General features: G+C 40.2%; 1 protein-coding gene across 1 annotated transcript; it reads right to left on the bottom strand.

The window, feature by feature from the left end:
* Positions 1-1,033: 1,033 nt before the first annotated feature.
* cdc25b (cell division cycle 25B) lies at positions 1,034-12,789 on the bottom strand. Its single transcript, XM_042500290.1, has 15 exons — positions 12,263-12,789; positions 12,037-12,119; positions 11,093-11,144; positions 8,981-9,022; positions 8,763-8,796; positions 8,222-8,359; positions 7,399-7,518; positions 7,168-7,305; positions 6,904-6,981; positions 5,951-6,142; positions 5,048-5,152; positions 4,900-4,962; positions 4,690-4,788; positions 3,019-3,264; positions 1,034-2,038 (listed from the first exon to the last, which is right to left on the bottom strand). The coding sequence occupies exons 1-15, from the start codon at positions 12,475-12,477 to the stop codon at positions 1,898-1,900; spliced, it is 1,746 nt and encodes a 581-aa protein (XP_042356224.1). The 5' UTR covers positions 12,478-12,789; the 3' UTR covers positions 1,034-1,897.
* Positions 12,790-13,700: the final 911 nt, after the last annotated feature.

The raw sequence follows: 13,700 nt of genomic DNA, 5'->3' as shown, positions 1-13,700 counted from the left end.
AATAAATCAGTTATTAAAATTTTTGGCATTACACTTTGTCTTTCTTCACTGTTTCCTACATACATTACAAACTATATCTAATAAACACTTTATTCAAGTTATCAGAAGTGTGGCTATAATGTTCATTTATGCACACAGCAAACATTAAAAAAGCACATTTCAGCATTTAATCCTTTGACACCAAAGCAAATTGGCTCAATTTCTTTTAAAACATTGGAAGAAGTAACAAATAATCAAATAATGAGTAACAACAAAATTACGTGAAAGTTAACAAAAAAAAGGAACAAAAAAGGTAAATAAAACAAAGGAACAAAAACAAAAATATATAGATAACCGTTAATAATAAAATAATTATCATTATAAATATGGTTTTCTGGATATTTTTCCCCATTTTTTATTATCTAATCATTTCTTCCCCCCTCTCTCTCGCTCTCTCTTTAATTTTCAGTCATTTTCAGGTCTTTAATTTTTCTACATTTCTTGCAATTTGTGAGACATCTCTTGCCAAATTTATAATAGCCTTTTTATTCACATTTCCACAGGAAAACTAACCAATTTGCTCGGGTTAAAATGCATGTGGAAGGCGTCTTAACACAGCACATGAAAAGTGATGTTCCCGGTTTAGTTATGGACCTTTTGTTTCATTTTGGGATTTTTGCTTTGTGCTGATTAAGTTTTATAATGCAAAGACACTTTGCTTTAAAGCTTTAAAGGATTAAAAGTGGTGTGAAAGTTCAGCCAGAGTTGCCTTGTTTACTCATTTTGATGAGATCATATTATATTTGAAATACAAACTTTGGATTTGCATTTTATTTTAGGCCTTGTGTTTGCACAGCTGTTAAATTAAGTTAAATTGAGAGTAAGATTTTGCACAAAAGTCGTGTTTATATTCCTGCAGGACGATTTCAAATAACCATCCTGTCAAACGTGTGAACATTTTCCAATGATACTCATTCCTGCCCGAGAGGAAACTCACAGCACAAACATTTAATTCTGACAAAAGAAAATAAAAAAAAAGATTCTGCACATCATATATGAACACACGGCGGCTCTTTATTTCAGCAGCTCCCCCACGACCCAAAAATATTCAAACCACCCCGCTCATTATAATTCATCATCACCAGCTCTGCAGAGGGGAAGACAAGTTAACTCTGAAAATTAAAAAGGAATCAAAGCAAAACAAAGAAAACGTTCGTCTGTCACTTGCTGACCTGCAGCATCAGAAAATCTCACTGCAAAGTTAACAGGTAGTTTGTTTGCTTTGGTGTCTGACTGAGAAAAAAAAGTTACCAGGTATTGCAGCGGATCAGGAGGGAGAGGAAAAAAAAGCTCTGTGTTAATTTTCAGACCGTTCACACCGTTATTAAAATATCCAATTTGCAGTTTGGGACACAGAAATAAATTGGGTAAACAATTCATTAAAAACAATATAAAAAGCAGTGTAAAAAAAAAAAAAAGCACCTCACCATTTCAAGGGATTTAAATTAAGTGCTTAAATAAGGAGGGACATGACCAAAATAAAAGATATCCAGTGAGGAGACTGAAAGACAAACTCGGCAGTGTGGTTTGGTTCTGTTATTGCGACGTGGCAGTGATTCCTGCTGCGAAGGAATAAAAACGGCAGCAGGTCCGAGTGGTTTTAAAAAAAAAAAAACGTGCTTCTTTATGAAATCTGTTCACTGCAGCTCAGGCGTTCATCATCACGTCTTTCCCCTCTTTTAATTCGCATAAATAACTAACTTTGCTATAGTTAAATGAAACGTTTCGGGACTTTATAAAATCCCCTTCTGTTTGGCGAGATCCCAGAAGGTTATTTCCTCGCTGGCGGGGCGAGGCCTCGGGCTCTGGCAGGAGGCGGTGTGTTTTGGAGGCAGTTTTGGGAGGAACGAGGAGGCGCTCACAGCTTCTTCAGCCGGCTGTACATGTCTCTCTTGCTGCGCTCGCCGGCCCAGGTGCGACTCTTGAGGCGAAACTTCCTGAGGTCCTCCTTGAAGTCCTCGTGGTGCATGGGCCGGTAGGACTGAGGTTCACATTGTGACTGCGCGGGAAGAACACGAGACGAGTTCACAACACTGAAGAGCCAGCGAGGGTTTCAATCGACACACCGGAGGGTTACTCACCAAATGTTTCATCCAAATAAACTCTTTAGATGTAAAATTTCAAACAGCTAAAACGATGTTTACGTTGTTTAAATGTTTTGTACATCAATCTGTGGAGTGAAGCTGTGGAGGCCAGTTCAAAATCATGTATAAAAACACGATTTTGACGAGGCACAGGGATGAAGAGGAGGTCTGACAGCGGTTACTGTTACTCATTTGGTTAATTAATATTTATTTTTTCCTAGTTTACTTCTTTTTTCTGTAAATAATAATTTACAGATTTCGGTTATTTGAGTGAATGCATATATGTTTAAGTCATTAGAAAATAGGTTGAAATTAATAAGGAAGCTGGTTAATTAAAAATGCATTTAATTTTGGAGAAAGGGTGGAATTAAAGAAGTTTGTGCTTCTTCCTCCTTTTTAAGAATGCAAATCAAGTCATCGTGTGTTTGACCATTTTTTTGCTTCGTGTATTTCATTGTCTGGAAATATGACTTTTGTCCGTCTGCTTCGTTTGTATGATAATAAAATAAAAAAAATAAATCAAAGAATCAAACATTAAAATCTAGACTCAAAGCCTCATTTGTTAATCACACTTGATCTTACGCAACCAGTCGGCTGCCAAAAGTCCCTAAAATGTGTCTTTCAATAGTTCATCTGTGCTCAATGAAACAGTCGACTGTGAGGATCAAACACAAGAATTCAAACCAGCGTCACAAGACTACGATCTGACTTTTGATCTTACTTTCAGTCTTTGGCTTTTAGCTGCTGCATAAACCAACGCGTCCAACTGAGTGAACTGAAAACAAAATCTGTCAAACGGCCGGAGTGGAGCTCGCGGTGAAATCGATTTGTTAACAACAGTTTAACAGCATCAGCGGACAGAGCGTCAGCTTCAGGGGAACCTGAAGAGACTCACCTGGAAATGGGGGAAGAAGTCTTTGTATCCGCCCTTGAGGATGTAGAGTTCGGGGTAGTGGAGGTTGGGATAGTCGTTCATGGCGCGGTCTCGCTCCCTGACGAAGCGGCACATTCGAGGGCCGCGCTCCGACGAGAACTCGCAGTGGAAGATGATGACGATGCGTTTGTCCACACAGGAGGGGGCGATGGGCGTTTTGAGGAGGAAGTCCTCCACCTGGTCCTCCTGGTGCAGGTTCAGAGCGCCCTGAAACGCCAAAAACCCAACACTTAATTCATGACGTACAGGAACTGATACAGAAACGCTTTAAAGAGCGACCTCGGTATGTTTTTACAAGGATCAAATTTTACCACTTTTTTGTGTTGAAGTGAAATTTGGAAATAGTTCATTATTGGGCGATTGTGCACCGTTAAACATCCACTTAGTGTTTTTGCGAGTGACCGGCCCAGATTGTTATTCTGACAAAACAAAGGATGACTTCAGAAATAGACCTTTTTGTTAAAGAGTACAACTTTTTTTTTTAAACCAGAAATTGCACCAAAATCACCATCACCAAACCCACCAGACTCCGTTTAAATAAACAGCAATTTAATAATCGAGAAAAACTTCATTCAAAGTCACAGCGCAAAGACGTGGGCAGACAATATCACTGAGTGCAGAGATGAGCTGTGCCGAAACTTTAGCTCGTAAATGACAGAAACGGAGTCAGTTGGTGATGCGTCCAGCAACGCAGCGCCCCCACGACCGACCGCGGTTACGGGACCAATGACAGCGACATTCAAAGTCGACAAAAACAAACAAAAAAAACTCACAAAAGCCGTCTTAGTCACCTTTCTACAGTTCAACAATCACCAACTCTGGTGTGTTTGAAATAAACTCTTAATGTTAGACGTGAAAATAAGCTGCAGCTGTAACACAAACATAAGGAGAAGGCAAAGAGCAACTTCAGAACACATCGCCCCCAAATTAGCAGGAAATTAGTACAAAATTATTTGAAAATTAATTGAAAATAAGCAAAAAACTAATTTAAAATGACCTGAAAAAGAGCAGTATGAATGTATATTTTCTGTAACATTATTTGAATCTATAATTCTAATGAATATAACAATATTTTTGTGGATATTTTCCAATAACTTTCCACCATTTTTTAAAATGAATTTAAGGCATTTTTAAATGTTGATCATTTTTGGGACATTTCTTGCAAGTTGTTCATTTCCTTTTTCCGGTTTTGAAAAACAAAACAGTTTGGTCAGGTTTTAAAGGGTTCAACAGCTTGTTAGCGGCGTCTGCACAAGATGTCCATCCAGCTTTTAAAGAGTTAAATAACTGAATTAAATCAGGAGTCTTTTGGGTTTGGCGATGGTGATTTCAGGGCTGTTTCTGGTCAAACAAAAAGGATCTTACTCTTTAACAAAAACAAACAGTCGACTTAACTGACGGTGCAAAGATGCTCCGAGTATTTACATTGCAGCCTGTACTGCAGCTAAAACTAGTGAAGTATAACTACATAGGAGAAATACTATCAAAATGCAGTATTTCTGTTTCCCTCAGTGACCTTCAGCGTCGAAACAAAGCTCTTTAAGCTGGCTGTGACGCACACTTTTACATTTCAGAAGGAAAAAGTCATTTTTTTAAAGCTTTAATCAAAAACACAAATATGTTGGCGCTCACCTTTATGTGTCCTCCCTCAAACTCGTAGGGGTAACGGCAGTCCAACACAATGACCCGCTCCACTAGATGATTGAACTGTCCACACAGAGCTGCCACCATCTGAGGACCACAAAGATCACAACTTTACTCTGCATACATACATTTTTTCAAAATACATTAAACAGTTTGCTCCATTCTGAAACACGAACAGCGAAAAAAGCCTCCGCTCACCGTTTCGGGGTTAATGTACTTGAGGTCCTGATGTTTGCCGTCCACTGTTGGCAGCACAAACGGCTGAGAGACGAAGAAGAAATCAGATCAGAGGAGTAATTTAACAGCAGAGATTTAACAGTGTAACAAACGCGGCCGTCTTCCTTACCTTGGTGAAATCTCCAATCAGCTGATCGGAGCCGTCGTCGCCGTCCAGCAGCTTCTCGATGTCAGTCTGGCAGAAGGACTTGGACCTCTGGAGCAGAGAGCAGCCCTGAAGGAGGCGAGGACGAGGAGGTTTAAGGAGGCAGCCCAGGAGAAAATGAGGTAATCTGAGATTGCTGGTGAAGCCGGTGACAATAGCCAGTGGATTCAGCCATTTCTCCACCTCCACCAAAGAGGCGGCAGATGGGTTTAACCCTTTATATTCTGGCCTGTGCTTTTGTCTAATCTGATCACTTTCTGCGCTCTACAAGGTGATCAAATCAATCAATCAACTCCCAAGTTCAGAACAGCCGCCCAAAGCAGCTACTAAAACTTTCTGAATCAACTGAATGAGTTCATCTTGTGCAACACAAAAAGTGCATAGTTTAGAAATATTTTCATCAAGTTTGAACCATAAATCGTAGCTCTTTTTTTTTCCTGCTGAAAGTAAGCGACTCTGCTGCTGTCGGTGCGATCGCAGCCTTTACAGAAGCTTCCCTGTCCATATTTGTTTTCCCATCATGCTTGTGAGAGTCTTTCCTGTGTGCCCTGCAGGCAGGTCAGTCCAGGTCGCTCAGTTCACTCCCTCAAAGCGCAAAGTCACGTGATGTGGCCCTCCGACTTACTGCAGACAGAAACTGCTTTGAAGGATGACATAATGCCACACAAAAAAGTGGGAAAAAAGCACTTCGACTTTTTTGTAAGAAATGTCAAAAGTTTGTAAACTCCACGGCTTTTAACGTTTATTTTTCACGACAGATAAAGATCTTTAAGTCAAACTCTAATTCCTTAACTTTGCAAAGGTTTGCATGACCGTGGGAACGTTTTTCTTTACACCAAGCACCACTCTGACTTTGACAGGACTCACCATTCTTGGGGATTCGGGGTTTTGCTCCAGGATGGTGACATGTGTTCCTGCCAGGCTGCGTCGCCTCTTCACCCTGACTGGCGTGTTTTCGTCTGCGGGGCAGTCGGGACGCTTCACGGCGGGACGGGACGAAACCGGACTTGGCATGGAGGGGGAGCGGAACAGGCTCCGCGGCCGGCAGCGAATCACAGGCTGAAGGAGACAAAAATCATTAAAGTTAACACTTAACACACATTTTTTGAGATTCATCCCTTGAAACCTGAGCAACTTGGTTTATTTACAAAAACATGGGAGAAGGTAACAATTGGGTTAACAAGACATAGCTCAAAAATCTGCAAAAAAATTGTTAAAAAAAAGAAAAAAGCTGAAGAAAATATCCTAAAAATAAGTTTAAAAAAGTAAAAAACATCAACATGACTTAAGGGGCTGAAAAAAAACTTTAAATTTAAAAATAACTTTAAATATGAAATTATTATAATTATAAAGAACAGTTTTTTTGGAAAATTTTAATTTTAAGCCTCCCTTTTCTTTTTACACTAATCTTTGCAATTTTGGAACATTTCTTGCCAAGCTGGTCATTTCCTTTTTCGCCCACAATTTCAACAGAAAACAAACCAGTTTGCTCAGGTTTCAAAGGGTTAAGACGACATGCCAAATAAATACAGTATAGATGATACATGCAGGGGCCCAACAAGACTTTTGCCTTCTTCTGAATGGTACAATTTTTAATGGAAAACGTAATTATGTCATATAATATGGAATATGAGACATTTATTTGTCCTTATGGACCTCTGAAAGAACGTTTTATCTCCACAGATTCCTGCTGATCTTGCAAATCAAACAATAAAGCAACATTTTTTACTGCCGCTGACATGTTGATGCCTATTTCCTGTAATTATTTCCATTCAGACAAATTTACCTCAGAGATTTCGTTTGCAAAAAGACAAACTTACCGAGTCCTCTGCTGAGCTGTCAGCCACCAGCGGGGCAGTGAGCAGGCTGGCCATTCCCATCGGCATCGCAGAGTCGCTCTGCAGGTGGCAAAGATTTAGAAAGTCTTTTGTGAGTCTAATAGTGCAGATAATGATCTCTAATTAAAAGTGTGACCTTCTATATTCCAGGGGAAAAGAGTGATTTTAAAAATTTTCAAGTATGTTTGGTGGAAATCCATTCAACTAAAAGTTTCCAGACGTCGGTGTTAAGAGACGGGGGCTCACCTCCATGTTGTCATCCAGAACGTCCAGGAAGCCGTCGTCCTCGTCGTCGTTTAGCGAGGACGTTGGGGAGGTGCGTCTCAGGAACATGGGGCTTGAGTCGTTGAAGTCAAACTGCTGGACTGAAGGGGGCGACGAAAACTGCACGAAGGTGAACATGGAGGAGTGTCAGCTTCTTTGTGGAAGCAGGTTTGTGCACAAAGATGGATACTGATCGTCGACATGTTCACGTACCATGAGGGCCGGCGCTGAGCTGGGACGACGGGCGAACGCGTCCTTTGACTGACCGCTGTTGAAGGAGCGCCCGCGACACCGTGACACCGGCTTGGTTGGTTTCTTGAATTCAAAACCCTCCTGGAAAATAAAAAGAGGAACTTTTTTTTGTTAATCAATGCTGAACTTTTTAAAGAATTTTCACAGCAACCAATTGTCTTTTTTTGTATGATGCTAAAAAAAAAAAAAAAACCCCTAAGTTTTGCCAACTATATTTACTCAATGGCTACTTATTGATTATTATCTGATTATAATCTGTACAAACCATTAACTTGCAAAAGAAAAAAAAACTGCATTTGTGTGTGGGTTAATATCCGTCTAAACACCCAATATTGACATCAATATTATTGTGCTAAATAAAATGCAAAGACTCAATAAACTTCTTAAACAATGCAATGCCTTCGCCGTGGCAACAAATCAGCTTTCTGAGCATTACTGAAGTTCTATATACAAAATCACCATGTTTGTTTACAATAACTTCCAGGTAGAAAATCCCAGCATCACATACATTTTTTTGTTTTTAACAACCTAAAGAAGAAAAAAAAACATTACTGTCAGAAAAACCTTCCAACATTGTACTGAAGTTTATCTCAGCCTCAAGACACCATTGACAAAACAACAATTATTTTTTATTTTCCCTTACAGATTATGGAGTTGCTTCAATAAGTGTATGAGGTGAAACGGTGAAAATAGTCTAAATATAGCGTACTCAAACAGATACTGATTCTCTTAGAAAGCTAACAATGTAAAAGTTAAGGCTGAAAAGACAAACTGCATCACTGACCTCCGGCATGTTCTCCTTGTTGTCGCGTTGAGAGATGGAGGAGGCTGTCATCTGGGGGGGATGTTGTCCGAATACGCCGTAGCGGTGGGAGTCCGGTTCTTGTCCCTTTAAAGACGGACTGAAACCCTGCAGCTGGAGCTGAAGACGAGAGAAGGAGACAAATTCAGCAGAGGCTCAGCGACTGTAAACAAGTGGCGGTTTTACAGTGGAGGATGTTTTGCACGCACTTAAAATGAAAAACTGCCCTTAAGACAAAACACTGCATCTCAACCGCAGCTGCAAGTTTAATGTTTACTGAGAAGCTTAAAAGTCAGTTGGGATTCTTTTAAAACTCCCTCTGCTGTTCTCAGTTCTCCCGTCCCTCATGTGTTTTATGATCTGACTTTAAACTCCACTGGAGGAGTATTTGGAGATAGGACGGCCAAATGACAACAGGCCAAGTTCCCACAGCATCTGTCGGCCCTGAACATCAGCCAAAAATCTGACTAATTAAAACAAGACGAGCAGTGCTGTAAACAAAAAACATGACAAATCTGCTTACCGGCAAAGAGTGGATTCTTCGAATTGGCATCCTCCTGTAATTGACGGAAGAGAGAGGACGGCATCGTGGTCAATACGAATCAAATCAACGGACGGGCGGGCTGTTTTAGTTTAAGAAGCGAAGTACTCCTCGGAGAGCAGTATTGTTCCAATGAGGAAAGACAATAACAACCAAACACATGTTAATGATTTTAGAGTATTGACTTGAAAGCAACTTACTCATTGATGATTCTGCTCGACTGTTGAATGGCTTTTTCAAACCTGTGACACAAAACATAAATCATTCAAAATAAGGTTGTACAATTAAGACAAGTAGGGATTCTACTAATGATTAATTTCATTGATTCTTTAAGTGATGAATCGATTAAAAATGTAGTACTGTGATATTCAACTTGCAGCCTATGGGCTAAATTTGACACCCAAAAGGGGGCCAAGTGGCCCCCAAATCATTTTCTAATTCACAATAAAGTGATTCACACTGGGAATTGTTTTTGCACTTTTAGTGTACATAAGGTGCCAGAGTGCTTAAAACATCAAAATAGAGCTTGTTTATTAAAAAAGTGCCAGTGAAGGACCGCCCCTACCCCCGTCAGAGGTCCTACCTAACAGCCTAATGTCCTGAAATCCTAGAGACGTCCTAAAATCTGAGAAACGCCCTGAAATGTGGCAAACATCCTAAAATGTGACAAATGTCCTAATATCCAAGAAAAGCCTTAAAATCTGAGTAATGTCCTAAAATTCTAAAAATATCTTAAAATCCTACAGCGACTGGCCCCTGGCCCCGAAGTAAGCAGAGCATCCCTGATGCAGTCTAACAAAATAACAGTGAAATTCCTAAAAGCCAAATGTCTTCAAATTGTTTGTTTCGTAATCCTTAAATGTTGTCGATGATGAACTAATCCAATTACTGGCAGATTATTTCAGCACTAACGAAAAGTTACATAAAACCTGCAGAGGAGGGAAGTTGAGGGCCTCCACCGGCAGTCCAAGAGCACTTTGTGCTCATAAACTACAAAGACAAAGAAGCTGGAGCGCTATTGAGAAAGCGAGAGGAACGGTTGGACGAGAGGAAGTCGGCTGAATGCGTCGAGGCGAGAGGTGGTCTTTGCATTGGAGTAATGCCCACCTGTATGCTAAATGAGCAGAGAGCTCGGTGTGTCGGGGGGAGGGAGGGCAGGAGAGGGGATGCAGAGATCAGCTAATCTACCATATGCCTGCTGGAGCCAACGCCGCCAACCCCTTTTCTGCAAGAGCCCTTTGTTTGTCGAGGAGAGAGCGTGTCCCATTCAGAGCGGCCGGGAGAAGGGAGGGTGCCCTCATTTCAATGGCCCCCGACACAAGAAAAAACTCCAGCCCCCCTTTTGCTATTGAAATAACAGTGCATAGGAAGAGTGTGCCAAAACCCAGAGGGGGTGGGCTATCATTAAACCCGAGCGCAGGACATGTCCTCCCCCAACCTGGAAGACTCCTAGCAACCGAGCAGCTGTAAAGGAGGTGAAGGAGGACCAAATGCTGCTGTAAAGGAACTCGCACATCAGACGGCGACAGATGTCTTCACCAAATGCAGAATTAAAAAAAAAAAGGGCCACCCAACATCGGCAAAACTGGGGTTCATGCACATTTTTACCAATTCATTTCCGCAACTTTTCCAATGACTGAGAGGCAAATTTTCCAGGCGATACAATCTCTGAAACAGCCACTGATACTCGTCGGTTCTTCTTCATTACTACATAACAGCTTTTTGTAAATAAATAAGACTGAAAAAATGAATCATTCAGAACTGAATTAGAACTGAATATTTAAATATAACTAAGGGACTGTTTGTTTTTTATGAAGTATTTTTTGAAGAAAATACTTTGGCAATTTTTCTTTTTTTAAAACAAGTCTTCTAAGCTTCCAATTTCCAAAAGTCCTTGAACACACTGTTTTAATATACAGGTTTATGAAACAAAACTCCATGACTTTTCAAAATTTCATGACTTTTTTTTTGGTTTTTCGTGACCATACCAACCCTGAAACTGAGGACATGCTGACAAGCTGGTCGAGACTCAAGTTTCAGGCAAACATAAAACTTCACTTCTACAACTTTTTTAGTGAGAAACTTAAAGAAAGTTAAGCTCACATGTCTTTAGCAGCTTATCTTCTTAGTAAAAAAAAAAAGAGTGACGCTGCCATCTTAAATCCAACGGTAGAAACAATAATCCTACAGTTGGGAAATAGTGCTTGGCTCAGCTGAGCCCAAGCGCAGGGCGGAGGTGGTGGGGGGTGGTGTTGGGCGCAGCTCGCAGACTGATTGATTAGAACAGACATGACGAGGACAGTGCAACTTACGTGTCCTCCATTTCGACAGCGTCCATGGGGCTGGGGAGATCCATGCCGAGGCCTGAGGGAAGAGAATCGTATCAAAGATCGATATTTAAGCATCAGGTGGTAAACTGCCACCGTGTTGCGTTACGACTGTGGCTGGTGAATTTTGCTGACTCAACAAGTTAAACAGGAACTAAACAGTAAATGTGGATGTCATTTTACACTGTAGACCAGTTCAATTTGTAAAGAAAGGGGGTAATCTGTGAGTAACGGCACATAATAGGGCTGCATCAAGTAACTCTCTTTAGTACCAATTTACTCACTGAAATGTGGATCAACATCATTTTTTTTTTGTTTTTTTTTTGCTGTGTTCAGACAGCTTTCATAAATATTTAAACCTTTCAATCCTTTATTTTCCATTTTTTTGTTTGGATTTGTTGTTGCTGCTAATTTTCAGGTATTTTTGTACATTTTACTAATTTCTTGTCAATTTTGTGGGATAATTTCCTCCTAAGTTGCTAACGTTAATTTAATTAAGCCCCACCTAATGTGTGGACTTTTTGTCTACTGATGATCTCTTTATCATCTGGATGTGTGTGCTTTAACTTTTTATTGTGAAAAAAACGTCCAGCAAAATTTAATAAAACTTCAGGTGACATTTGTTTTGCTTGTTTTGTCCAACAAACACTCCAAAACATACAGATATTTAGTCAATTAACACATTTGCTGATTAAAAAAGTAGAAAATCCTAATAATTAAGATGGAGGGAAAGTGGTAGAATTTGGCATTTTTGCTTTAATTAACAGATAAGTTGGAAATTATTTTCCTGTACTAAAAAACAACTATTTACAGTAACCACACAACCTAATTTTGAGGAAATTACTGTGAAATCAGATGCAAAAATGATCATTAGGCATTAATTCTAGCAGCATCAATTAGCAAAGACAATAGGTTTTTAGGGGGCTCACCAGCATCAGATGAGACGTCTGAAGCAAAGGAGGGAACCTTTTCAAGTGTTGCGTGCTTTCTCCTTTTTGGGGTATCACATTGGCTGTGTAGGGGGAAAGATTCACAGAGAAATCAGACGTTGCAGCTCTTGATATATGAAAAGTTCACCCATGGCTTGTAAAAACAGCAGTAGAAGATCATGTGTACAAATGGGAGATATATCAAGTAAAAGTTTATTAATAATACCTTCCTAGTCCAGCTAAATTGTTCATGTCCAGAGCCAGATTGGTGACAGGGGACAGCACGGCGGCGGGTCCGGGGGAGAACAGGTTCCTGCAGTGCGTGTTCTTTGTGCTCAGCTCGGGCAGAGACAGCGAGGAAAGCCCGGGGATCGCGTCGGGCCTGCTTTTCCCAGCGGTGTGTACAGGACTGGTGCAGCCGAAAACACTCACCGACTCCATTTTTAAGATGTCCAAAATGATTGTAAATCCCGCCGATGTTATTACTTTATGCTGGACTTAGTTTGAATTTCGGGTCGGGAAATTAGCGAGACGTGCCAATCTTCAAGCTAACCCCGAAGCTAACCAGCTAGCTCGCAGTAATTTAAGAAAACATGTCCGAACAAACGATCCTACACACCGTCTGGAGGAGACTCGGTGGATCCGCGATGAGTTTTGATTCAGTCCTGATGAAGTACTAAAGCCACATAGCTGTGGTTGTTGTCGGAGGTGCAGGCAGCGGTCTCCCCCTCTGACAGCTCCTGGTTTCTGAGAAAAAGCGACCCGAGCTGCTCGTATTTATGTTCAAAATAGAAGCTCAGGAGCGGCAATCTCTCAGCCAATCAGCGCCGCCGAGAGATCCGGACGACCAATCAGAGCGCGGAACGTCTGTGCGCTGTTGTTCTCTCACCGGATGAAGCAGCAGAGAGAGGATGTGACACAAGCCTTTAAAATTTCATCTTTCTTCTCAAATGTCTTTTGTTCTCAGACTCTCAACTGTGGGCTCAACATTTTTAACAGTGGATGCATTAAAAAATAACAATTATCGCTCAAAATAATACCTGCTTTAAGGGAATGTTTTTATTTTAAATTTGTGGAGTAAGTTTCACTTGAAAAGACAGAGCTTTGCAAAAAAATCTCCTAAATTACTAAATGGCTGCCTTGCAAGTCTGAATGTCCATCAATAAAAACATTATGTAAGTTTGCAAAAAAACACTCTGGTGAATCTAAACTGCAAGTTGAAAGATTTTAGCATCATGTTGCACAAAACAGAAAGACAGAGACATTTCTCTGTAAAAATTGGTTTAAAAAAAGGTTAACATGGATGTCACAAAATGACCAAAAGTTGAAATGCTTCAAAACTTCTGAGATTTGCTTTAACGCTTTAACAACTAGACTGTCATCAGTTTTCTTTTGCTGCCTTTTCACGTGTATTTAAACGTCAGAAAACTAAAAAAAATGGTTTGATTTCTTCTGAAAATGTGGGGGAAAAACTTAATGAGCAGCTTGGTGGGAAATATCCTGCAAAATGCTTAAATTTAGTGACCAAAAGAGTCCAGAAAATATTATTCATTTATTATCTATTTTATTATTTTTTTTAAAAAACTAGGGAAACATGTCAGGAAAACTATTTTTTCTTCTTTTTTTGCACTTTCTTACAGCCCTTTTTAAACTCCTTTTAAAAC

This window comes from Plectropomus leopardus, chromosome 14 (assembly GCF_008729295.1).
Source record: "Plectropomus leopardus isolate mb chromosome 14, YSFRI_Pleo_2.0, whole genome shotgun sequence".
Lineage (NCBI taxonomy): Eukaryota > Metazoa > Chordata > Actinopteri > Perciformes > Serranidae > Plectropomus > Plectropomus leopardus.
This window is presented reverse-complemented; position numbering and strand designations above follow the sequence as displayed.

Coding starts and splice junctions, on each gene's coding strand:
- cdc25b (XM_042500290.1), bottom strand. CDS start 12,477: ATGGAGTCGGTGAGTGTTTTCGGCTGCACCAGTCCTGTACACACCGCT. Junction 8,797..8,980: donor TCGAGCAGAATCATCAATGA/GTAAGTTGCTTT, acceptor CGTCAATTACAG/GAGGATGCCAATTCGAAGAA. Junction 7,519..8,221: donor ACAAGGAGAACATGCCGGAG/GTCAGTGATGCA, acceptor TTTATTTTCCAG/GAGGGTTTTGAATTCAAGAA.